The following is a 26,890-nucleotide window of genomic DNA, read 5'->3' as shown; positions in this document are numbered from 1 at the left end:
CTCTGCTTTTTAATATGCTGTCTAGGTTGGTCATAACTTTCCTTTCAAGGAGTAAGTGTCTTTTAATTTCATGGCTGCAGTCACCATCTGCAGTGATTTTGGAGCCCAAAAAAATAAAATCTGACACTGTTTCCCCATCTATTTCCCATGGAGTGATGGGACCAGATGCCATGATCTTAGTTTTCTGAACATTGAGCTTTAAGCCAACTTTTTCACTCTCCTCTTTCACTTTCATCAAGAGGCTCTTTAGTTCTTCTTCACTTTCTGCCATAAGAGTGGTGTCATCTGCATATCTGAGGTTATTGATATTTTTCCTGGCAATCTTTATTCCAGCTTGTGTTTTGATAACTGTTTTGATTACTGTAGCTTTTTAGTAAAGTTTGAAGTCAGGAAGCCTGATTCCCCCTGCTCCATTTTTCTTTCTCAAGATTACTTTGGCTATTTAGGGTCTTATGTGTTTCCATACAAACTGTAAGGGTTTTTTGTTCCAATTCTGTGGAAAATGCCATGGCAATTTGATAGGAATTGTAGTGAGTTTGTAGATTGCTTTGGGTAATATATTCATCTTTACTATATTGATTCTTTCAATCCAAGAACATGGTATATCTCTTTGTTTGTGTCCTCTTTGATTTCTTTCATCAGAATTTTATAGTTTTCTGAGAATAGGTCTTTTGCTTCCTTAGGTACATCTATGCTTAAGTATTTTATTCTTTTGTCTGGGAGACCTCGTTGCAGTTAATATTCCCTGGGGCATGATGTTCTCTGTTAGTCCAGTGGTTTTGAGTCAGTTCTCCTACCTCAGGAGCTCAGGCCTGACCTCTGTCCTATGAAGTGGGATCTTGCAAGCCACAAGGCATGCCAAAAAAAGGAGCAGGACAATAACAAATTATTACAAATTAAATTTAGAAAACTAACAGATATATTCGGAAAAATAAGAATCTATATAAAACAAGTACGGAGGGTAAAACTAAGCTCCAGTAGCAAAGAAGAAAAAAATAACTATTAATGATCATAAAAAATAAAAGGGAGCATAACAATAACAAAAAAATAAAATTAATTCAGAAAATTAACAGATATTTTATAAAAAATAGGAATATATAAGAAAGAACCACTGAAGGGTATAACAGAACTCGATAATGGCAAAGAACAAAAAAACCCCAAACAAAACAAAACAACAACAAACGCAACAAAAAGACAGTAAAACCTCAGCTGTGAGGGGCAGGGCTTAGGCAGGGGCTGGGTTTATGTGGAGGCAAGCTTTAGGCAGGGGCAGGGTCCTGATTCAGGGCCCACACGGCTGGAAAAGGCCCTGGTTGGGGCTGGGGTTCAGCCTAGCTGAGGGGGCCTCTGCAGTCTCTCCTGCCTTAGGGTGTGGAGGGTCACACCCCGGGCCCCAGGAGGCTCCCTGCGGCCGAGGGGGTAGAATAGCAGGCAGATTCCCTGATCCTCTGAACCCCAAGTGACTCTCCCCCAGGGCTTGGCTCTTCTTCCTGCTCCCCTCCTCCCGCACCCGTAGGACCTACACAGGCAGAGCAGGTCCCGGCGGATGGATGGCACCTTGAAGGGCAGAGAGGGCCCCAGAGGGTGGAGAGCCAGGCCCAGGGCCGTAGGAGACTCCCTTGGGCCCAGTGGGCAAGGGAACTGAAGGCACTTCTCCTGACCCCTGAGGGCTCCCCAGTGTGGCTTGCGTCCTTCTCCTTCCCACTCCCTCTCACACCCCCATACCCACGTGGGCAGAGAGGTCCCTGAAGGGCATAGGACCAGGCTTGGGGCCTGTGCAAGCTCCCTGGGGCCAAGTGGGCAGGAGGGAATGCCAAGCACATTCCCCCCTCCCCATCCTCCAACCTTTGAAGGCCTGTCCTACTCCCTGTTAACCTCCTGGAGGCAAGCTGGCCTCTCTGGCTGCTCCCAGTCACCCCTCAGCCACACCAGTCCTGTCTGGCCTCTGCTGCCAGTCACCCCTCAGCCTCACCGGTCCTGTCTGGCCTCCACGTTTCCTCCCCTCTTTGCTCCTGTTCACGTCGCACCTGATTGCTTTGTGGTCCCCCCATCTGCCTGGTTGTCAGAGGCCCCCCACACCCAGCATCTTGTGACTATCCTAGTTGTAGGGGAACAGAAACTCCATGTCTTCCCTCTCAGTCATCTTGGCTCTGCCCCTAATATGTTTTGTTTTGTTTTGTTTTGTTTTTCTTTTTTCAGGGAGCTCCTGCTGTAAACCTTCCCTTCCCCTGTTGTTCAAAAATCCCTGATTCTTAGCAGAGAGAATTCAGAAAAATAGTATACTATGTCTTGGTCAATTGGGGGAATATGTGTAGTCCATCTCCTGATCATTTTGTAGTAACTAAGAGGTTCAGAGCTTGTATTGTGAGTTGTGACTTCAGTAGACTGGACCAAGAGCGGGCCCCTAACTTCGCTATTGTAATGTGCCATGAGATAATAAACCAGATATGGTGCACTGCACGGGGTATGAAGACATAATGTTTCTAATTTATTACATGTAGTTGCTTTTCAAAAATATTTGATCCATTAAATGTTAAAAGGTACAATGAGAACGTGTTAGAAGTAGCAGCTCCTTTTAAGAAAAGAAGTAGTATTTCAGGTGTGGGAAGGAGCATATATGTTATGTTACATGGTCCATGGTTTCATGGTCTCCTGGTACCAAGTTAGGAGAGTTGAGTAAGTGTAGAGTTTAGGGCCCATCTAATTGCATGTCCCAGTTCTTCAGGCTTGGTTGGACACTCTTCTTAATTTCAGTTATCTATAAAATGAGGAGACCATTCAGAATAGTTATGAGGATCACATGAGACTAAATGTGTGAAACCCTTGCCAGCACCTCCTCCAGGCCCTCCCACCCACCACCTCAGAGGGAAAACTAGCTGTTCAATGTCATACTCACCACACAGTAAGCTAGCAAATAGTATGTTTTGGCATTTTAAGTAAATTGCCACTTATGATGAATTTTGTGGTTTCCTCCTAAGTTTTAAAACACTAATTCAGCTCCCTGTTTTAATAAAACCATAAAAGGAATACAATTTAAACTTTGATTTTATTTAAATTTTAATGAGCCCAAATACTTTCTGTCTTTTGCAGCAGGAACTATGTAGGTATGAATCATGAACATGCTATGCATGACTGACATTGAAACAAGATCAGTTTATATGGCATCTTTTTTTTCTTCCTGGTCACATTCTGTAGCATGCGGGATCTTAACTGCCCAACCAGAGAACAAACCCAGGCCCTTGACAGAACATAGACTCCTAACCACTGAACCACCAGGGAATTCCCATCTGTGATCTCTTTTCAAGGGAAATTTCTTTTAATAAAATTGTCAATATAAATATGTGTTGCATTTTTTGTGAACAGTTAAGTATAGTATTTTCGGTGTGCTAATCTGAAAGACTGAGGGAGAATGCTTTATATGGCTAACATTTGCCATGAAGTTGGTAGTTATTAATATCTAATGAATAAAAATTTTAAAGATATCTATTTGGATTTTTATCATTTTTGTTTTCCTAAAATTACTAATGGCTAAACACATACTTTGGGATAGGGAATATAAAAAAACAGTGATGATTTGATAAGGTAGAAAAGGAGGAATAAAAATTATTCTACCTAGGATTAGCTGAAGTTGTTCAGGAAATCAAGAGGGTTTGCAAATGTTACAGTCAGACACTCATCATTGTGAACCTTAGATTTCCTTCTTCTCTCCAGTCCTAACCCATGTGATCACTCACATCTCAGTAATCCTACCAGAGTACTCAGAGTGCTGAACTGGTGATGCAATCCTGACTTGTCATGATATAACAGCAGCAGATAAGCTTGAGAGACTGTCTTTAGTCTAGGTGATAGGGTTGGGAATTGCCCTTTAAACTGAACAGAAGTAACAGGTTAGGGGAAAATACTTATATGAAATAAAGTAAAAGGATTAGTATTCAGACAATGTAAAGAGCATATACAAATCAATAAGAAAAAAGAAACTTGGGACACAAACAGAAAATTCACTAAAGAAGTGCAACACCTCTTCAGCATTTAGATAAACACAAAATAAAATCACAATGGTAAAACTGAAGTTTGGCTATGGTGTTGATCAAGGGATAGAAAAGTGGATTCCTTTCTGGTTAGAGTGCAAATTGATTCAGCTCCTTTAAAATGTATTTGTTAAAATTGCAAATATGTGTATCAAAGGGCCAAGCTATTTAATTTCTCCTTATTTACACTAAAAGACCTCTTGCACTATGCACAGTGAGGCATACACACACATATTCACTGTGCTGCTAAATCGCTTCAGTCGTGTCTGACTCTGTGCGACCCCATAGACAGCATCCCACCAGGCTCCTCTGTCCCTGGGATTCTCCAGGCAAGAATACTGGAGTGGGTTGCCATTTCCTTCTCCAGTGCATGAAAGTGAAAAGTGAAAGTGAAATCGCTCAGTCGTGTCTGACTCGTAGCGACCCCATGGACTGCAGCCCATCAGGCTCCTCCGTCCACGGGATTTTCCAGGCAAGAGTACCGGAGTGGGGTGCCATTGCCTTCTCCCATATTCACTGTATGCACACATATATTCACTGCAGCATCACTTACAATCATGATAAGTTGAAAGAAAACTAAGTTCCCATCAAGACAGAAGCGTATGCATGCATACAGAACATGCATGCAGAACATGTAGTACTGTTCAATGGTGGTCATTAAAAATGAGCTATTATGGCAAAAAACTATTACAATATTGTAAAGTAATTAGCCCCCAACTAAAATAAATAAATTTATATTAAAAAAAAAAAGAGCTATAACTGTGTATTGATAAGAAGTAATCTCCAAGACAGACAGAATAAAAGTTGTAAACCAGACTTATAATGTGTCAGCATTTATGTAAAAAGAGGGAAAGAAAGCATGAGGGAGCACTGTAGATTTTCTATGATAGTAACTTTCAAAGTTGTTTTTTGGGAAATGATCCTCAGTAAGACACACATTTTGTATCTAGGCTGGGTGAACCCTTACTACATGCAGTACACTCAAATTTTTCTATCCTGTTTTATTCCATGCCATTTCATTCCGCTTTTCAAAATGCTGGTCCTGGCTCATGAAACTTATTCAGGACTCAACCATAGTTTGAAAAATATTGCTCTGAAGGTACACACTGAAGCATGTAAATAGATAGAAAAGTGACTGAAAGGCGACACCCCAAGCTGGTATCAGAGGTTACCTCTGGGGAGAAGGCTGACGGATGGTGGTTCCAGAGGTTCTAGAGTCTCTTCTGTGATACTCAGGTTATTGTACATTTGTCTGCTTATTTTATAATGGGCATCTGTAAACATTCATTTTAAATTTTACTTTTCAGAGAGTAAGAACTCAAAGGTATTTTGAAAACTCAAGGAATTATTGGGATTGAGAGAGTAGTGGCCAAGGGTCTTAAAGAAAAATTGTTGCACTGAGTATTGAGTAACACAGAAGGCAGGCATTCTAGCTAACTAATTCTGTTTTATATCTATGGCCACAGATATAAAACATCAGCTTGGCTACATTAGTTTTGGATATCAGCCTGGACAAACAGTTACAAGGGTGGGGTGGGGAGGGAGATGGGAGGGAGGTTCAAAAGGGAGGGGATATATGTATACCTATGGCTGATTCATGTTGAGGTTTGACAGAGAAAAGCAAAATTCTGTAAAGCAATTATCCTTCAATAAAAAATAATTAAAAATAAAACTATAAAAAAATCAATAAATTTATTTAAAAAGAATAATTATTTCTGCAAAGAAACATTACTGTAGAAAATATAATGTATGCATACTTGGCCATCTCTGCAGGCTGAACAGAGCTACCTTAATTCTTTCTGGTTTATCTTCACAGTTTTACACTAAGGGTAATTTGTTAAGCCTCATCTGAAAGGTCAAGTAACTCATGTTTACAAGAAGTTAGACACAGTTCCTAGAGGAGGTAGATCCTTTAAATTTCAAACATTTAAATGATATTAAATGTAGATGAACTAGAACTAGATGATTTCTTGTGTGGATTTCTCAACAGGTAAAACACCCATAGGAAAAAGAATATTTTCTTTTTTGTAGTTTGTTTCCTAAATATACATTTTCATATGCTGATTATAAAACAAATTGAATCTTTTAATGGTCACATTAAATTTTCTCTATAAATGTTTTGAAAATAAATTTTTATGGTAAAATATGTAAGCCTTCTCAGAAAGCACTTATATAAGAATCATTTTTCAAAATCTTAGCTGTTGCTAAAGCAATGATTGTGATCACATTTAATTTCATCTACTCAAGGTTTCATTGAGGTAAAAAAAGAAGGTCTTTGGAACTTTTATTTAAAAATGAGAATTTGGGAAGAAAAACATTATTTTGGAAAGCATGCTACAGGTTGTGGCGAGGAAGGGAAAGAACAGGAGGATGGGAGAGAGGATAGTATACATCCACCTATCTGGTCTGTCTTCCATTGTGGGTCTGAGGGCGAGAGGAGGCAGAGGGGACCTTGTGACTAATATGGAAGTTATAATAGCTTTACGTTCCTCAAAGTTAAGAATGGGACTTGTGCCTACAACATATGAATCTGGGAAAGTGGCTTCTATGCAATTTGGCACCAAGCTAGCCTAGGACTGTGAAAGTGATGTGGCTCTATGATAAGGACTCAGAATAAATTATAAATGTGTCTTATTGAGACCTGAAGGGAGGTGAAAATTATAATTTGTAACAATTTTCAAACTCTTGATTACATTACAAATTATAATTTATTAGTTTTTTTGTTTGCTCTGTAAGATTGCCTATTCAGTATTTGCATTTTGGTAGTTTTAATAAAATTAGTTTTATTTGCTATAATGAATTTAAAATTTTAAAGTGTGATAGTCTCTTAACTGCACATATCTGAAGCCTAACTTTTCAATGGCCACAGTCTACAAGACACCACTGACTGGTAGTGGCAGCCTGGTGTAATTTCAAGCAAATTTTCCAAGTGAGAAATAGTCTTCCAGATGTTATAAATAGTAGAAGGAAGGAATTGCTGCTGCTGCTGCTGCTAAGTCGCTTCAGTCGTGTCCGACTCTGTGCGACCCCATAGACGGCAGCCCACTAGGCTCCCCCATCCCTGGGATTCTTCAGGCAAGAATACTGGAGTGGGTTGCCATTTCCTTCTCCAGTGCATGAACGGGAAAAGTGAAAGTGAAGTCGCTCAGTCGTGTCCGACTCTTAGCGACCCCATGGACTGCAGCCTACCAGGCTCTTCCGTCCATGGGATTTTCCAGGCAAGAGTACTGGAGTGGGGTGCCATTGCCTTCTCCAGAAGGAAGGAATTACGCATCCAATATTAAAATATTGAAGTGTTACAAACTCTCTACATACTGTTTCATTGGTAGGATGAGGGCTTTTGCTTTGTTTTGTGTTTTTTTTCCCTGAATTTTACCCCGTTTTTCCCATTAATACGGTGTTTGAAAGGGAAAACCAGGGTCTTCACTAACTGCAGACTTTTTTATCCACAGCATCTGCAGGAATTGCTGTGTCACAGAGGAAAGTACGTCAGATCAGTGATCCTATTCAGCAGATCCTAATCCAGCTGCACAAAGTCATCTACATCACTCAGGTCAGTGTGCCAGCTTTTTATTTCCTTTTCATCTTAAGTACAAGTTTGGTGCTAATATTGCCAAAGAACTCCTTTGAGACACTCTTAGAATCCACTCCTGTGCATGTTCTCTGGTGCCGGAGTCCAGCTCCAGCAGGTCCAGGGGTTCCCTCAGGAAGGACGGCGTTGGCGATGCGAAATGAGAAGACACAGCGAGTTTTAGCATTTCCAAGTGTCTTCCACTTTATTGTTTTTTAAGACAGCTTTTATATTTTTAGTGGTATATAGAAACAAATGTAAAGTATAGAGTCATGCCAATTCAGCTTAGTGGGCATACCAATTTAGCTTAATGGGCATATGAATTCAGCTTAATGGGCCAGGAGTTTTGACCCTCATCGAAATCGTTTGCATGTCTTTAGTTACAAAAAGCCTCATTTTGTTTACATCATCTTCTGGCCTGGGGGCCTGCTAACATCTTGTGACTCTCCATTGATAAGGGTTGATCAGTCAGAACACTTTTGTATCAGGCACAGCAGGAAAGAGTTCATCAGCAGAAAGTTTCAAGGTAAAACCTGTTTTCGGTAATTTACTCTACGCCTTGAGCTTAACAGAAAAGAATGTGGTTCCATAAAGTCATAGAACAGCAAGCTGAAGGTCAGCTCTAAGTAAGAATCATCAGTTAAATCAACAATTGTCTTATTATTTGTATTAAAGCTAAACTTTTATTTATATAAATTTCTAACTATTATGCTTTCATTATATAGGCTAAATACATTAAGAGCAAAAACATAGTGAGTAAATATAAACTAAGTAACAGTTTTATAAAGCAATATTTCCTAACAAATCTTTTTCCCTATGAAAGGTTTCTGTGCCCATTGGGGCTTTCTGTGTGGAGGCTCTCAATGCTGTTTTATTACTAGGGAGCAGTCATGCGCATTAGCTCCAAAGGCACAGGTACATTTATTAAACAAACCAATATGTTAGCGAAAGGAATTTAGATCAGCATACTCTATATCCCAGATAATTTTATTTAGGGTGCTACCGTTCAGGGGCCTTGTTGATTTGAGGTTTCAGAATGATCTATTGTAGAAGGGAATCAGGAAAGGCCTTTTGCCTAAGTCATAGAAAGTAAGAAGAGGTTTATTGTAGCAAACATCAGGAAGGCAGATACCATCTTTAAGGTGAGCGCTGAGGCAGCCTCCCGAGAATCCCCGAGGCCTGAGAAGCCGTGCTCGATCAGTCCTCTTCCTCATGACTCTGTCATGGGTGGGATCTCGTGAGCTGGCTCCCGGCACTCTGGGTTGCTGCTGATATGGAATAACAAAATCTTGCAGTGTTTTTTTTAACGTATAAGCTATTTCCTCTTCGGTAATGTTGTGTACCAGTTCCCCCGGATCATACTGAGATATGACCCTTGTTGTTGACTTAAAGCTCACTATTGTGGGTCTTCAGAGGAATGAGTATCTCTTTTAAAGATATCAGCCCTCATTTGTCCTAGGTGAGGTTAGTAGAGTTTTGAAGCAAAAGAAAGCTTGTCTTCTCAGATGCAGGGTTTAAAGCTACTTCCACTGGCAACAATAGCTCAGAGTAAGTTGAGTTTCAAGATAGTCAGTTTTATCTGGGTCCAACAACTTGTCCCTACTTGGAGTTTTAGTATTCTAATCTTTTTTTCTAACTTTCACATGAGAAATTTGATGAAATGAGCATTCAGCTGACACTGTAACTCAGCAATCTACTCAATTAGATTCCTGTTTGATTATTAGCTATACCAGCGCTGTGGTAGCAAGAAGTACATTCTATTAGGGCTGTCATGGAAACTTTCTGGCTCCTAGACTATGATTTGAGCTGAGAGTTAAAGGACCCAAGCTTGTCACTGTCTCTGTAAGTGCTCCAGTGCATCTGAAGGACCCACCTACCCCACCACCCTTGTGGTCTTCATACATTTGGCCTGATCGTCAAATGTCACAGTCACTCAAGCTTCCAGGGTGCTCTCTTCAGCTGGCTCTTCATCCAGATGACAACGATTAACTGTGGCAGCACAGCATGCCGTGGATCACTAGCATCTTGTGTCCTCTTGGCAAACAGCACAGCAGTGGGCTTAGTTCCAAGGGTGCAATCAAACCAGTTTTCAAATACCATCTGTGTGGCTCCTCCTGGACAATCCTGAAACCAAATCTGTTTCATTAAGAGTCTAGTCAGAAAAAAATAAAAAAAGTCTAGTCAGGAAACAGAAACCGCAATGATTTCAACAGGGATGATTTCATTTAAATACTTAGATAAGAATTACTCATAATAACAGAGTACTATCTACTGAGGAGGGGAAGAGACATTTAAAGACCATAAGAGCAGATGGGGAAGTCACTATTTATAGGGCTAAGGAAGAGCACCCAAGAAAGAAACAAAATGAAAGAGGACACCCTATCCTGGGCTGAGGTTCAGACCTCACTGGAAAAGCCAGAGAAATGTTCTGAGGTTCTGTGCTTTGGACCTGCTGGAAAGCAGCATGTGAGGATAATGTGCTGGGAACTGCCCTCCGTGGGACCAGGTGAGGTGCTAGAGGCAGGTGCCGATCCATGGAACGCTTCAGAAAGCTGGCTGCAGGGTTGGTGCCACTGAACCGGACTGAGGGTTAGCACCACCTGAGGTTCCCCTCCCTGCTGACCATTCAGTGCTGCCAAACTAAGGCAAGGCAGGAGCATCACTGGAACAAGAAAGACAGGCTTCATCCTCCACTAGTGCCCTCTGCTGATAGAGCTGAACATCCAGCCAGCTGACAAGGGACATATGTTTCAGTATCACAAACAGGGCAGTGAAGGTGGATTTGGAACTGAGACTAAACAAACTGACAACTGGCACAGTTAGCCTGGGGGCTGGATGAGGGACTCCCTTATTTGGAACCTGCCAACCTCCAGCTTCTCACTGTTCCTCCTTTGACTTCTGCCCATCCTGGAGAGTAGCCTGGCTCTTATCTATCATGTTTGAATTGTTTTTTATGGGTTTTTTGTTTGTTTGTTTGTTCAATTTTTAACTAAATCTAGTATTCTTTCCAGTTACCCTGAGGGCCGGCCTTTTGAGACTGAAGAGTCTAAAGTTGATTACCCTTTTTTCCATTTTCTGCCGTTAACCTTTCCCTTACGCAACCCCACAAAACTGTCTACCCGATTGAATGAAAGTAGGTGAAGGGGCACAAAGACATATGATGGAGAAAGAAAATTGGTTAATAAATCAAAATATAGTCTGCTATATCTCTATGGAGTAAAGGTATTATATTCAAAAACACATTTCCATTTAAATACTGATATAAATATGTAGGGAAGCATTCTTAACTGTAGTGTTATAGAAATAACTTCAAATAGCTTCTTGGTTACCTTAACAATTCACTACCAAATTAAGAGAAAATATCCTTTGAAATTTAATTTCCATATGCCTGTCTTGATCATTTTTATATATTAATAATAAAAAAAAACCCTTTTAAATGGATATATTTTATTTCTTTACTGGATTTCAAAGTATTTTAAAGCAAGAATGAAACAATTATTAACACCTAATTATTATGCTCTTACACTGCCAGCATAACAAATTATTTCATGTTTTTGGGAAAATGGCATTCCTTGCTACAAGTTCAGATATAACCGTGGTGATTGTAAAAATGTATTTCCAGAATACTTTCAATGTTATGACTTTGCACATAGTAAGGAATGATTCTTCTTTGGGAAACTTACCAAACTTAATGCCTTTCAAATAAAGGAGATAAATACAAGGCTAAACATTACACTCCCATATTCACCAAAGGTTAAAGACCAGGATCAGTTTTTCCTTTCTGGTAATTGCAAAGGAAAACTTCTGAAAGTAAAACTGAATTGACAAAACAAACAAAAAAACCACAAACCCTTCTTGTTCATGTATTTATGTACTAGACTCTCAAACTCTCACAGACTTATTCTGTGATAGCACCCTGAATTGCAGAGCCAGGACATTTCTGACAACCAACAAGTGACTTTAAATGGGAAACTGCTTACTTCTTGCTGGTGGTAACCTTTCCTACTCAATTTCCATGGAGACAAATCTGTGGAGACAATCTAAAAGCAGCTATTTTAAGGGAAACAATGTTAGAAACTTTACCCTGCCTCCAGTGATTTTTCATCTGTTTTCATAAAAAATGAGATAGTGATCTTAAGCTCAGTGAGCTGAGAATGAAATCAGTGGTTCATTTCCATTGCTGGAAACCAAAATTGATCTTTGAGGAATTAAGGTGACTGAAATACATATGTTAGCAGGAGTCTTCATGTGTTATTGCTTAGGTAGAAATTTTGCAGCCAATGTAAGATTTGGATTTAACTCTATGGTTAAAATTTGATTGTTGTGTTAAATAAATGCTTTGAAAATCAGTATATTGCAACTTTTTAAAAATGGAACATCTGTCTCCTAGAAAGTAGACTGTTAGTTTGGTTGGAGCTCCTTTAGACGGTCATCTTAGCAACAATACTTGTTGCCAGAAGAACATAGATGTGGTCAGGAATAGCAATGAGCTGTCCTCAGATGAAAAGTGCAGGACTAACTGTCACCAGGGAAACATACTGTTTTTTCCAGCAGTGGTGATGGATGAAGTTAGATCCATCTGCACCCTCTCATCTGCATCTTCTGGTTCCTAGGGGCAAGAATGGCAGATTGAACAGAATTTAGGGCAAATCTGTGTTTCTCCAGTGGACTCAGGTTTTCAGGGTTTGTAAACTCTTAAGGCAAATAGATTGGGAAAAAAATGGAAACAGTGACAGGCTTTATTTTCTTGGGGTCCAAAATCACTGTGGACGAGACTGCAGCCGTGTAATTACAAGATGCTTGCTCCTTGGAAGAAAAGCTATGACAAACCTAGACAGCGTATTAAAAAGCAGAGACATAAGTTTGCCAAGAAAAGCCAACATAGTCAAAGCTGTGGTTTTTCCAGTAGTCATGTGCAGATGTGAGAGTTGGGCCATAAAGAAGGCTGAGGGCTGAAGAATTGATGCTTTCAAACTGTAGTGCCAGAGAAGACTCTTGAAAGTCCCTTGAACAGCAAGGAGACCAAACCAGTCAGTCCAAAAGGAAATCAACCCTGAATATTCATTGGAAGGACTGATGCTGAAGCTGAAACTCCAATCCTTTGGCCACCTGATGCCAAGAGCCGACTCATTGGAAAAGACCCAGACGCTGGGAAAGATTGAGGGCAAGAGGAGAAGGGTGCAACAGAAGATGAGATGGTTGGATGGCATCATCAACCCAATGGACATGAGTTTGAGCAAGCTCTGGCAGATACTGAAAGACAAGGAAGCCCAAATAGTGCTTCAGTCCATGAGGTCACAAAGAGTCAGACACGACTGAGAGACGAACAACAACAACAAGAGAATTTTACATTCTGTGTATTTATTTTGATGATGTTGAACAGTTTAGCATTTAGTGAAATCTCATTTTAAACAGTAATATGTCAAATAACTATTTTCAATAGAAAAGATATTATTTGAGTCACTATCAAAGCAGATCCTGTGGGCTATTGAAAGGTTGTTGTTGAGACATGAAAGACGCCAGAATTCTTGGCCTCCGGAGGTGAGGAATTCAATCCAGGGCCAGTGACGAGGCTTGATCGCTCAGAGCTTTTGTGTAATAAAGTTTTATCAAAGTATAAAAAAGATAGAGGAAGCTTCTGACATAGATATCAGAAGGGGGCAGAGGAACTATATCCTCTAGTGTCTCCAAAAATACATTGGCAGACCATCAGTATTGAGAGGGTAACAGGCAGGAAGGCCAGGGGTCTCCAAAAGGAGGAAGCAGGGAGCAGGCAGCAAAAACAGAATAATCAGAATTATTGCAATTACGATAGTTTTCCACCATGAGGAACTAGTTAATGTCTGCCAAAGTGAGGCAGTTGAGGCCTCAGGAGTATCCATGGCCCTAATCATCTTGGTCGTGTGTTTAGTAAAATGAGTAACATTAGTGCTCATATCAGGAATATATGTACAGCACTGGGTATGAGTAATGGCACAAGTTCCTCTTTGTGCAGCTGTCAGAATAAGGCCAATCTTTTTGTAAAACCACCTTTCTAACTTGTATTTGTTCAGCATTAAGAGCTGAAATAGCTTCTTGAGAATCTTGCAATGCCTGTTGAGTAAAATTAGTCGGAGCATCCACTCGTAGCATGACATCTGTAGTTCCCAGAGAGGGAACAAACACTGCAGCCAAATAATCATACCGGTGAAATACAGACCCTGCCCTGCAAGTTCTAAGGTGGGGTAAATTAGCAGGCTTCTCCGGAAGCTTTGAAAATATGAAGCCCTGAGTAAAAGCTAGACCTAGGGTGCATCTCCCTTTCCAGCCAGGGGGAAGCCGTGCCCATTGGTAAGAGCCACCTATCCAGTAGATCCCGTTTGGAGCAATCCAGCGTGACTGAGATATCCAGTCCCAACTAGTGCCTGGCCAGACAAAGGGAGGACCTGAACTGGGGTTGGAAAACACGGGAATGATTACATTGCATATTTTCTGGCAAAAATCCCAATTGTTTCCAATCATTGTAATTAAGTTGTTGGCTAACTTCTGGGGATGGCTCTATTTGTTCCCAGCATATGGGGGAGCTAGATATTAGACGTCCCTTTTCAGGAGTTAGCCATATAACCTCATCCCATATTTGATAAACGTCAGGTAAAAAACCACCACATCTAGACCCATTTACCTTCTTATGTGTAGCAAAACAGTAATTAAACCAAGACAATGTATAATCAAAATTAAAAGTCACGTTATGTCCATAGTTAAAGTACAAAGTGTTGCACCAGTCCATCTTAGGGTTGTTAGATATCATCAGATGAAGAAGAGGCATCACATGCGATTGTTGTTGAAGGTATCTGCAGACTTGGAGAAAGTCCTTTCCTTGAAGTGGAGATGTCCACTATGGGAAGCCTTCCACTGATGAAGAGGGGAATGCTCCGCAGACCCAGCAGTTAGACTGATTATGAAATGCAGCGTAGGAGTGAGCCCAGGACAGGAAAGGCACGGTCTTGAGGATCAAATGGCAGACTCAGGATCTTTGGAGTCAGCAGAAGTAGGCTCACATAGATTATCAGGCCCGCCTGAAAAGTACGAAGTCAGAGCATAGAAAGTAAAGACATAAAATGAAGTCACTTAGTTCTGGTCAGGATGCCACCTGTTAAATCAAGTGTGAGGCACCCAGGAATCAATTCCTGGCACTTCAACAGCTGTGGGAAAAGAAAGAATAACCTGGTAAGGGCCTTCCCAGAGGGGCTCGAGGGATTGACCCACAGATCCCAATGTTTTTATTAGGACCTCAGTTCCTGGCTCAAAGAGAGGCTTGCTTACCCAGAGGCTGGGTCAGGAGTCACCTCCTGGAGTTCTGTTAATGCCTGTTGAAAAGCTGAGGGCTGTTACATAACTATGTCTGTGCATAAGAAAGGGCTTCCATAAATACATTCAAAGGGGGACAGTCCCTCCTCTTTGGGGGCAGTTTGAGCTCTCATTAAAGCTACAGGTAGAACTTTAATCCAATTGTCCTGCATCTCTTGAGTTAATTTGAACACATGTCTCTTAATAATGTCATTAGCTTTTTCAATCTTTCCTGAGGATTAGGGTCTCCAGGAACAGTGTAAATGATATTCTATTCCTAGAGCTTTAGACACCCCCTGAGTTACAGCAGCTTTAAAGGCAGGGCCATTGTCACTCTGAAGGCTCCGTGGCAGCCCAAACCTGGGAATAATTTCATAGATTAAAATTCTTATAACCTCCTTAGCCTGTTCACTACAACAGGGAAAAGGCTCTATCCATCCAGTAAAAGTATCTACCCAAACCTGTAAGCAAGAATATTCATTTGCTTTTCGCATATGAGTAAAATCAATTTCCCAGTCCTCTCCAGGATACTTTCCACTTTGTTGTAACCCAGATTTTGCTAGCTTTTCAGTCTTTGGGTTATTTTTCTGACAAACCTCACATCTTTTGATAATGTTCTTTCAAGTCTTCATTACATTTTTACCTTCAAACAAACGACAAACCATCTGGTAAGTACTCTCTGCACCTAAATGAAAACTCTGGTGTAAACCCTTAAGAATTTTCCATTGAGCATTTCCAAGAATTATTAATCGTCCATCGTCGGACTGTAACCATCCTTTATCAGTAATCTTTGCTCCTCTTTTCTCATATCTCTCTAGTTCTTCCTCAGTATATTGTGGTTTTTCCTGTTCCACAGGACCTGTCGAGATCAAAGCCGTCTTAAGTGAAGGGGTTTCGTAAAGTGCTGCTTTTCTGGCTTGACAGTCAGCCTTTGGCTACTTTATTCCCGTCCCTGCTGTGCCCTTTGCAATGCATAACAGCTACTTCTTTAGGACAATATATAGCAGTTAAAAGTTTCTCAATCTCTTTGAAATACTTAATAGGTTCTCCTGTTGCCGTTGTAAACTGTCTTTCATTCCGTATTGCAGCATGAGCATGTAAGGTCAAACAAGCACACTTAGAATCAGTGTAGATATTTACCCGCTGCCCTTTGCTTAACTCTAGAGCTCAGGTCAGAGCCACAAGCTCCGCTAGCTGAGCATTCATTCCCTGGGGGAGAGATTTTGCTTCTAAATCCTGTTCAGCCCTCACCACGGTATAACTTGCTTTATGCTTCCCATCTCGAACAAAAAAACTGCCATCTGTAAATATTTCCATGTCAGGATTGTCTAATGGTGTATCCATCAGATCTTCCCGAGCTGCATAGTTTAAAGTTAGCAATTGGGAACAATCTTGATCAGGTGTTTCATTTTCCTCCTCAGGAAGGAAAGTGGCAGGATTTAAATTTCCACAAACTTTAACCTTAGTTATTGGTCCTTCTAACAACAATGACTGATATTTAAGAAGCCTACTGTCTATCATTCAAGTATTAACCTTAGAGTTTAAGATCCCACTCACATCATGAGAAGTCAGTACAGTAAGATTTCGTCCATTAATTATTTTGAGGGCTTCAGGTGTTAATAAAGCTGTTGCTGCAATTACTCTTAGAAGGTGTGGCCACCCACATGAGATTACATCTAATTCTCTGCTCAGATAAGCTATAGATTGTTGGTGAGGCTCTCAGGGTTGTGTCAAACCTCCCAAGGCCATACCTTTTCTTTCAGTGACAAATTCTAACCCTGTGGGCAAGCTCAAAGTGGGAGCTTGCAGGAGAGCAGTTTGAAGAGTCTTAAAAGCCTTTTGAGTCTCTGGGGACCAAGCCAGCTTGTCGGTTTGGGCCTGCTGAGTCTCACTTATAAGTTTATATAAAGGCCGGGAAAGTCCCCATAACCTGGAATCCAAATGTGGCAGTAGCCCGTGATTCCTAAAAATCCTCTCAATTGTCTTAAAGTCATAGGTAGAGGATGATTTAGTATAGGTTTATTTCTCTCGGGGCCTATGACCCTAGTCCCTTCTGATATGATTAGGACCAGATATCTAACAGGTTGTTGACAAAGCTGAGCCTTTTTCCATGATGCCTTATAACTGCAGCCTGCCAGAAAGTTTAAGAAATCTTCTGAGGCTTGTGAGCAAGCTTCCTCTGTCTCAGCACAGAGCAGAATATCATCTACATACTGTAGTACCCCTGCCTTGGAGCTATTCAAGTTTTGTAGATCCTGTGACAAACTTTGTCCAAATAAGTGAGGACTGTCACGAAATCTCTGGGGCAAAACTGTGCAGGTTAACTGAGAAGCTGGCTGTGTAGGGTCTTCAAAGGCAAATAGAAATTGACTTTCCTCCACCAAAGGCACAGTATAGAAGGCATCTTTTAAATCAATTACTGAGAAATATTTGGTTCATTCAGGAATTTCAGACAATAGAGTATAAGGATTAGACACCACGGGGTGTTAAGGAACTACAGCCTCATTTATTATTCATAAATCTTTAACTAGTCTCCATTTACCTTTTGATTTGTTTATACCCAAAATGCGAGTGTTGCACAGGCTGTTACAGGGAATTAATAGCCCCTGCTCCTTTAAATTCTCAAAGATGGATTTTAACCCTTCCTTAACCTCAGGTTTCAGTGGATACTGATTTTCATGTGGAAATAAATGTGGGTCTTTGAGCTTGACAACTACAGGAATAGCATTTTGCGCTTGACCCACAGATTTTCCATCGATCTACACTCTAGGATTTACATTTTGTTCAATTAAAGGGAGAAAAAGGGAGGGCTCCATATTCGTGAAAACAGAGGCATGGACCTTGCTCAGTATAATCCCTCCCCAAAAGGGGTGAGGGAGACTCTGGCATGATCAGAAACTCATGTGAAAATAGCACAGAGTCCCAGTTTCAGCTTAGGGGACGAATGAAATAATACCTTTTGGCTGGTCCAGACAGTCCCATTACAGAAGTGGAAGTGGGAGAGAGTGGACCAGGGGCTTCAGTAAGCACAGAGTAAGTTCCCCCAGTGTCCAAAAGGAAATCAACGGATTGGCCACCCACAGTTATTAATACCCGGGGTTCCTCGGGTGTAATTAGGATGGGAACTCATGTGGGGACCCCCAGTCACCTCCAGTCCTGATTATCTTGAGAGTCTGACCCCTGAAACGCACACCTCTGGGGGCAGTCTTTCCTCCAGTGTGGTCCCTTGCAGACCGGACATGGAGCCGGAGGCGGCTCAGATGCCTGAGGGCAATCCTGGTTGAGGTGCCCCTCCTTTCCACAGTAATAGCAAGCCCATCCCTTTTCACTTGGATCCCTCTGGCCATTTTTCTCAGGCTGTTTTAAGAACGGTTCTGACAGCCATTACAAGGGCTTCTGCCTGTTCCTTTGCCTTTCTCTGCCTTTCTTTCTTTTCCTCGTATTCCCTGCAATAATAAACCGTCTGAGCCTGTTGCAACAGATTATCTAAAGACTGATTTGATCCATATGCCTGTTTTAATAGCTTACAGCAGATATCTGGAGCTGATTGAGTGAGAAATCTGTCTTTTAAGATCACTCTTCCCTCTTCACTTTTGGGATCAATCTCAGTGAATCTGCGAAGGGCTTCTCTCAGTCTATCGAGGAATTTACCAGGAGCTTCCTTCTCCTCCTGTTCTATGGTTGCCAATTTGGCATAGTTTAAAGTCTTAGCACGCACTTGCTCGAGTCCTTCAAGAATACATCTGACAAAATGACTCTGATCCCATCTTCCTTTAGCCGTGTTATAGTCCCAGTCTTGTTCTATAGTTGGGACTGCCTAATTCCCAGTGGGGAGAGTGGCTATCTCATCCTCCCTCTTCCCTACTGATTCATTACCAAGTCATTCATCTCCATAGACAACAGCTTTCCCCAAAACTCAGGTTTTTGAGTCAGGAGTTAGTATTGTCCCAGGATATGCATCACATCTCTCCAAGTAAGGTCATAAAATAGAGTAATACCCTTAAAGGCTCTAATATATTTTTCTGGGTCGTCTAAAGAGTCTCCCAGATCCTCCTTGATTCTTTGTATTTCTTGATAAGAAAAGAGCTTATTAACTCTCATAGACTGATTATTTCTCCTGGTGGGTGCTTCATGAAGAGGCAACAGCTTGTGCGATTGTTCCTCAGCCGCTCTGTTTGTTCAGTGCATACGATCCTAGGGATAGGTTGGAGAAACCTGCTTTTCTTTATCTCTTTGTCTTCTGTCCTATTTCACCCTTAGTTTTGGCTGTATGAGCTTTTCTTCAATTGTCTGAGTTTCTATTGAAACCAGAGTAGTCTGCGGTTGTACTGAGACAGGGGTTGTTTGAACATGTACTTGGGCAGTTTGAATCTCAGTTTGGGTTTTTATTGAGATCAAGGCAACCTTTCCTAGGTGGTGAGGGGGAGGGGTTCTCTGACTTTCAGTTTGCTCAGTTTGGAGCCCCAGATATGGGGGCTAAGTAGGAGGATAGGAGGGAGTTGAAGTTTTCATGCCCAAATCTATACCCTTAGGACATAAGTCTGGCATGTCCTGCAGAGAGAAAAAGGGCAACACATATGCTACTTCTACCCATTTCCCTTGTTTTTTAAGAGACTCTCCAACCAGCCACCATTTGCCATCATCCAATGGATACTGTGGCCATGCAGTATCACATAGGAAGATCAGGCATGTCTTCTTCAAGCTCTGGGGATCAAATCTATCCCAGTTTTTCAGGATACAGCTCAAAGGAGTGAGGCTGGAATTGTTAGCGCCCATCTGTAAGAGGGGAAAAAAGTGACCAGAGCCATCTTTCTAGAAGAGGCATCCCTTCCTGGTCTAGATGGGGGTGTAGACAGACTTTACATTGAAGTTTTCCTTCCCTGGTCGGACTTAGTCTGTCCCTTACTGATGCAGGCATCTTACTCATCCCTCCCAGCTCTAGTACTGAGGCAGGGTGGAGATGCACCAGGGCTAGACCTGATGGCATCCCAGACTAATGTCCAGCTCCTCACCATTAAATCGTTGCTTGCCTCTGATGTCACCCGGGGTGCTATCAGTGTAACCTTCCAGAATGCCTCCCAAGCTAAGACCGCTGGGGGAAACATTTGTCTCCTGAATGCCTGTGCACAACCCTGAGTATATTCCTGACCACAATAAGATCAGTGCAAACATAAAATCAATATGTTCCTTCTGAGCATCACCACACCAGTATTCCCACAGAAAGAATATCTAAGGAGTTGGGACACAAGCCACCGAGACCCTCCTCTGGTCCACTGAGAGCTAGTGTTACCAAGGGAAGAAGCCGCTGTACTTCCTGTCCGAGTGACCTTTAACCTGAGAGATGCTCTGGGAGCTAGAGCTCCATCTAGCTTTCGACTTCTAGCGAGGCTAGTCACTTCCTGACTAACAGTCTAAGTTTGGGACCTAAGTAACAATGCACAGTAACAGTATAGATCACAAGACCCTTGAAAGTCTATGATCCGACAGATTGGATTAGTAGTTCTAATTCCAAAGAAGTTATGAAATGGTCAAAGAGAGTGGAAAGCTTGTTCAGTCCACATGCTTCGTCCATCTCTGGCCGTTCCCCAAAGGAGACGTTGGGTGCCTCTTGACATTAACAGGTGGGTATAATCCCCCAAAAGGGTTTCTGCCATAAGCTGTATGAGGTCACGTCAGAACCACAGATTAGAACACAGCCCTTGGTTCACACATGTGTGTCTTTTAAGCAATCAAACACAGAAGCACACCATAGAGTTAGTCAAGTAAAGCAGAAAATGTGTGTCTACTGAGAAAGCAGAGAGGCTAGAGCTCTGAGTGTGCTTCCCTCGTCCTGAGAAAATGTGTATACTGAGAAAGCAGAGAGGCTAGAGCTCTGAGTGTTCTTACCTTTCCTAAAGATCCCAGACGAGTCCCCAAGATGAAAGGTTGTTGCTGAGCTGTGAAAGACGCCAGAATTCTTGGCCTCCAGAAGAGAGGAGTTCAATCCAGGGCTAGTGACGAGGCTTGATCGCTCAGAGCTTTTCTGTAATAAAGTTTTATTGAAGTATAAAAGAGATGGAGAAAGCTTCTGACATAGATATCAGAAGGGGGCAGAAAGAGTGACCCCTGCTAGTCTTTAGCCAGAGGTTTTATGTCTGTTAGAAAGCTATTAATCAGATAAGAGAGACACCTCAAGGTTGATGGAGTTTCACCAGGCCCATCTCCCACAATATGCACTTTTGAGATAGGATGGCACGAGGTGTAGTCATCCCCCAGCCATGAAACAATTGATATGAATACTGGTTTGTTGAGCTATTATCATCCCAAGGTTTGAGAAAAGAAAAAAAGTTAGTCTTAGGTGGAACCATTTTGAAGAAAGGCAAATTCCAAAGCAAATACATAATACATTAACATAGCTTAAGAAAAACATTTCCATAAGAAAAACGTACTGGCTAGCTCAAGGTTTGAAAAAAGTTAAGTTCAGGTGGAACAAGGTGTCATCATGGCAACACAGAATTTTAAGAGAAAAATATTTGACACTTGCAGCCTATTTCCTCCTTTTGGAGACCCCTGGCCTTCCTGCCTGTTACCCTCTCACTACTGATGGTCTGCCAATGTATTTTTGGAGACACTAGAGGATATAGTTCCTCAGAAAGAATCCATATATTATGTTTGAGAAAACCTACTATATAAACATACAAGATTTTATTTTTTTCATCTGTTACCTTGGTATGAAAAAAACAAACAAAACCCACAATTTTAGACTTGTGATGTTGAGGGAATCATTCTCTTCTAGACTCAGTTTCATCCTTCAGGTAGCCTATGGGACTATGAGATAAGGGAAATACAGTATGTGAAATGTTTGTAAAGTGTTGTACTAGTGTAATGCTAGTGGTGGTGGTGTTTGCTCTCAAGCAAAAGTAGAGCTGGGAGACTCAGAAAGTATCTTGGGTGTTATATAAAGTCTGACTTACTCACCTATAGAATAGTTCCTGATTTATAAGTTTACTGTCAAGAAAAAAAGTGGGCTAATGCCCACAAAAGAGTAACAATAGTGCCTGGCACATACAAATTATAGGTATTAGTCATTTCATTCTTAGTATTAGAATATATATATATTTAACTGTATGTTTATGTTATCTGCAGTTAAACTATGAATGAGTTATCATTCTGCGCAAAAATTTTAATTCTTCATGGAAATTTTAAAGATGGGGTACTGTCCTTTGTGATGCCCCATATGTGAATCTTAAGGTGACTGAATATTAACTTATCCAAGAAAAGTTTTATAAAAGTCAATTCAAGCCATCAGGAGTAGGAAAAGCAATTCTAAGTTAACTAGAGGCATATCAGTTTAGTTGCCAGAACCAGGGTAAGTCACTTTTCAAGGACCCACCGGTGCTGTAGCAGACAATAAGGCAAGTCAGGAAAGACTTCCCTTTGACAGAATCACACTGGGCAGCAACTGAAAGGCCGTGCAGCAACACTGCCCTGTGGTGTTTGACTTTGGGAAGTGGAAACTTCTGGTGGTAACAGCAGGGAATTATCAAATCCGAAAAGTGCTTCTCATGTACTTTCCCTTCTCTACCCCAAACAGTGGCTTCCTACTGCTTACTGATTAAATCTAATTCATCCTGACTGAGCCCTAATGTATAAATATTCATTTCTCTCTTTCTTCTTCCATAGAATGCATCTTTCCTTGTAAGTCTGTTATTTACAAAACTCAGTTTATATGTGCAACTAATAGGTAGTTTAGTTCTGTGAAAAATAACATCAATAAAATGAAGGAACAGTAATATAATTAGAAGTAACCTTTTGAAAGAAAACACAGTCAAATGTTTTTTCTGGATTATAGACTGAAAAATTGTAATATCAAATCATGCTATTTGGAGTAAAATTTTAAATTCTTCTTTAGTCCTATTGAATGAATATTGTTACCATCACAAATGCTTCTTGAGAGTCAGCTATGCATTGTTAATGATGTGCTTATAATGATTTTCTCATTTTATGCAGCTTCCTCCAGCTTTGCACTACAACTTGAAAAGAAGGATTATAGAGAGATTCAAGAAATCCCTCTTCAGCCAGCAGAGTAACCCTTGTAATTTGAAATCTGAAATCAAAAAGGTACAGTATTCTGCATATAGAAATTCTTCTTTTACTAACAGAAACACATCATACAAATTAAATTTTATCCTCCCGTGCTTCAATCCTCTGTTAAACTCTGCCCTTTCCTAAAGCATGTCATCAGTGTTTCTCTTAGCCCATTTGGGCAGCTATAGTAAAAATACCCAAAACTGAGTTTATAAGCAGCAGGAATTTATTGCTCACAGTTCCGGAAGCTGAAGTCCAAGATCAGGCGCCAGAATAGTCGAGTCTAGCAACTTCTTCCCGGTTTCAGACTGCCAACTTCTTGCTGTACCCTTACATGGCAGAGGGAGGCAAGGGAGCTCTTCCAGGCCTCTTTTCTAAGGGTGCTTTTAGTAAGAACACTTACTAAGGGCTTTGTTTTTATGGCCTAATTACTTCCCAAAGGTCCCTCCTGGGGGATTAGTTTCAATATACAAATTTGAGAGAACGCAAGCACTGAGACCTTAGCACTGCTTAAGGGACTAAATCAAGGATGCGCCTTTGCTCTAATTTTCTCACCTTTATTTCTGAAGGCCTCAACCTCAGAAGACTAATGGAAAGTTCTTTCAGTGTTATTGTGTTTCCTAAGAAGAAACGATATTAAATATCTTTAATATAAACAAATATATATGTCTTTTTAGAGAATTCTATTCCAATCTTTATTGGAATATTCTTCACCAAGCCAGTAAATTGAAGTCTGCAATGCTGAACAAGTCACTTAAGCATCTGAGGCCATAATTTTTATCACTTAAGAAGGTGGAATGAGCCATTTCTCAAAGTTCTTTTCGTCTTTGACATTAGAGAGTCTCCTAGACTTTGGGTGCTGGTAAATATTCCTGTTCTTACATAAGAAAACTAAATCACAATGAGGTTAAATCAACCCCAGATGGAAATAAAACTGTTTATTTCTGATTAACACAACTTGGCGAAAGGCTGTCCTTTTGACCTTGTTGGTAGCCATTCTGATACAGGCCTTGGAGATGGTCACAGGTTCCATTCCCCTATCCCAGAAAGACACAGGCCAAACAGCTCGGGCCCACTGGTGTAAAGATGCTTGATTCTGTTCCAGTTTTGTGTATTTTTTAAAAGTTTCAGCACATACTGTTACTGAAGCTGAAGTTCCAATACATTGGCCACCTGATGCAAAAGCCAGCTCACTGGAAAAGGCTCTGCTGCTGGGAAAGATGGAGGGCAAGAGGAGAAGGGGCAACAGAGGATGAGATGGTTGGATGGCATCACTGACTCAATGGTCATGAGTTTGAGCAGACTTAGGGAGATAGTGAAGGACAGGGAAGCCTGGCAAGCTGCAGTTCATGGGGTCACGAAGAGTCAGACACAACTTAGTGACTGAACAACAGAATATACTTAAATTTTGGCTCAGGCATGCTGCCAATGAACTTTTTATTTAAGGTTTATTTGAAAAATTTATTGTATCCAATCTGTAGCATAAATTAACTCATAATCTGGGCAGTGTTGGAGTATGGAGGGAACCAAAAGTGCCCACTGAACTGAGAAGGTATCTTGAGACCGATAAACAAGGCAGGCAACTCTGTATAATCAAGTTTGCTCCAGGATAACTTACAGGGTGAAATTCCCAGGTGGTTCAGTGGTAAAGAATCCACCTGCCAATACAGGAGACATGGGTTTGATGCCTGGGTCAGAAAGATCCCCTGGAGAGGGAAATGGGAAGCCACTCCAGTTTCTTGCCTGGGAAATCCCATGGACAGAGGCTACAGTCTATGGGGTTGCAAAAGAGTCCGACATGACTTAGTGATTGAACAACAGCAAACTTACAAGGTGGGATGGGGATCAGGTGGACAATGACCCAGAAGCATTGGCAGCTGCTCCCCACACCTTCGAGGAGCCACTGGGATGGTTTTATAGTTAACTTAGGGTGAGGGGATGGTGCTTGGAAACAGGACGTGCCTTCCTAAGTCAAGTTTATGAATTGATAACTGGTCTCATGGGCACCAGGAATACCTCAGCCAACATCTTTATCATTGTCTTTGGGGACTAGCGGAGCACGGAGGCCACCTGGTCATGATGATTATTAAAAAGCTTCTCTTAACTACTAAGGCCCTGACAACAGAGAAGTGACTTACTGGCCAGTACAGTCCTGGGTGAGGTCAGGGGGACAGGAGGAGCCACACGGGCCCAAGGTGGTCTCAGTTACCCTGACAGTCATATAGGCTGTTCGATAAGAAATACCAAGAGTATGTTTTTGCTTTTTTGCCTACATCAGTGGTATGTGCACAACACAAACAGGAGGTGGGGAGAAGAATGCACACCTGCAGGTAGACAAACTATAAACCCTGCCTCCTCGGGGATTAGAGAGATCTTTTGGATTGTCTTGGCAAATAAGGCTGAGAAACAAAGATGGGGAGAGCAAAATAGAGGTGGAGGAGACTTCAGATATTTAGTGTGTGATATTCACATATCACATCATGAATACCAACAAATTGATTTTTTTTGTCTCCTCTGGGTCAGCCTCTCTTGTTTCAGGGCACCAGCTCTAGGGTGCGTGGGCTTCAGTAGTTGCAGTGCACAGGCTCGGTAGCTGTGGCTCGCAGGCTTCAGAGTGCAGACTCAGTAGTTGAGGCTCATGGGCTTAGCTGCTTCATGGCATGTGGAATCTTCCCAGATCAGCGATCAAACCTGTGTCCACTGCATACCACCAGGGAAGACTCCAATAGATAGATTTTTAAAAGATAAAAAGTTCAAATCCCGCATAAAACATCACATTTTCCTAAGTTTTATGTTCTTATTAAAATGATGTTCAGAATAATCCAGTTTGTACACGCATTTACTTTGAGATCCTAGCTTCATGAGAGGAATGTGCCTGCTACGAAATGAGGCTTGACGGTGCTGCAACCTGTCCCTGCTCTGTCATCCCAGCACGCCTGTCCTTAGAACAAATCATTGCCTCTTTGTGACTTGGGTTTTCAGTTTTGCATCCTTTCCTTGGTGTCTTTCTTTTTTCTCCTTTTCTTTTGTCATGCCCCCACCCCCAGCTTGTCTGCCTCCTCTGTGCTGTGGCAGCATCACTCACAGGATGCCACCTTCTGTTCCTGTTCTGGGGCATGAGGGAACCAAAGGGGGGCATAGATTCATTGCTTTCAACTTTGTTAAGATGCAGATTAAATTATCCTATGAAGAATGCTGTGCTCTCCTCATCTGATACTATGTGTGTGGTGGTTCTTACCCTTATGAAGAGTTCCCTGCCATCAGGCCAGACAGTACATGCCTCCTGATGGAGGTACACAGCACACCTCTGAAGTGTACATACTAAACACTTGAATCTGCACCTGATCAACCTCTCAGATTTGAGCCTAAGAAACTAGAGAGTGTAAATACTGGACTTTTCTGTTAACAAAGTGACCTATAAAGTCTAATAAATACTAATAGAAAAGAGCTGTAGGTTAGGAAAAAATGAAAAATCAGGCAACATTTTATGTCTTAAAATGTTATGTAATTCAGTCAAAGAGAACAAGAAAAATATAAAGAAAAAAAAAGATAAGATAATTGAAAAGTGAAGTGTGATAAAAGATGTGGAAACATTTCTCACTTCTGGTACCTGTTACTAATTTCATTTATTTTGGCTTAATTTTCTTCAGAGTACTATCTCAGTTGATTAGGTTCCAAATTGTTTATGTAGTTGTTCTACAACAAAGATAACCTTATTTTATGATATGGAAAAAGTGTTACTACCTGAGTTGTGTCCAACTCTTTGCGACCCCATGAAACGTAGCCCACCAGCCTCCCCCATCCATGGGATTTTCCAGACAAGAATACTGGAGTGGGTTGCCATTTCCTTCTTCATGGGCTCTTTCTTACTCAGGAATCAAACCTGGGTCTCTCACAT

General features: G+C 41.3%; 1 protein-coding gene across 50 annotated transcripts in view; it reads left to right on the top strand.

The window, feature by feature from the left end:
* The window catches only part of NEK10 (NIMA related kinase 10), a 249,969-nt gene that overhangs the window by 182,127 nt on the left and 40,952 nt on the right, over nucleotides 1–26,890 (top strand). For all 50 annotated transcript variants that reach the window (XR_014065243.1, XR_014065246.1, XM_081529548.1 and 47 more), the window contains 2 exons: nucleotides 7,481–7,581; nucleotides 22,915–23,025. Coding sequence is in view for 48 of the 50 variants with exons in the window: in XM_081529548.1 (XP_081385674.1) it covers nucleotides 7,481–7,581; nucleotides 22,915–23,025 (212 nt within the window). In the remaining 2 variants the exon portion in view is untranslated. The remainder of the gene's footprint in view (nucleotides 1–7,480; nucleotides 7,582–22,914; nucleotides 23,026–26,890) is intronic.

The sequence above is a fragment of the Giraffa tippelskirchi genome, chromosome 9 (genome assembly GCF_054371585.1).
Source record: "Giraffa tippelskirchi isolate mGirTip1 chromosome 9, T2T-mGirTip1v1.2.pri, whole genome shotgun sequence".
Taxonomy (NCBI): Eukaryota; Metazoa; Chordata; class Mammalia; order Artiodactyla; family Giraffidae; genus Giraffa; species Giraffa tippelskirchi.
The sequence above is the reverse complement of the archived record's forward strand: the minus strand, read 5'-3'. Positions and strand labels throughout refer to the sequence as shown.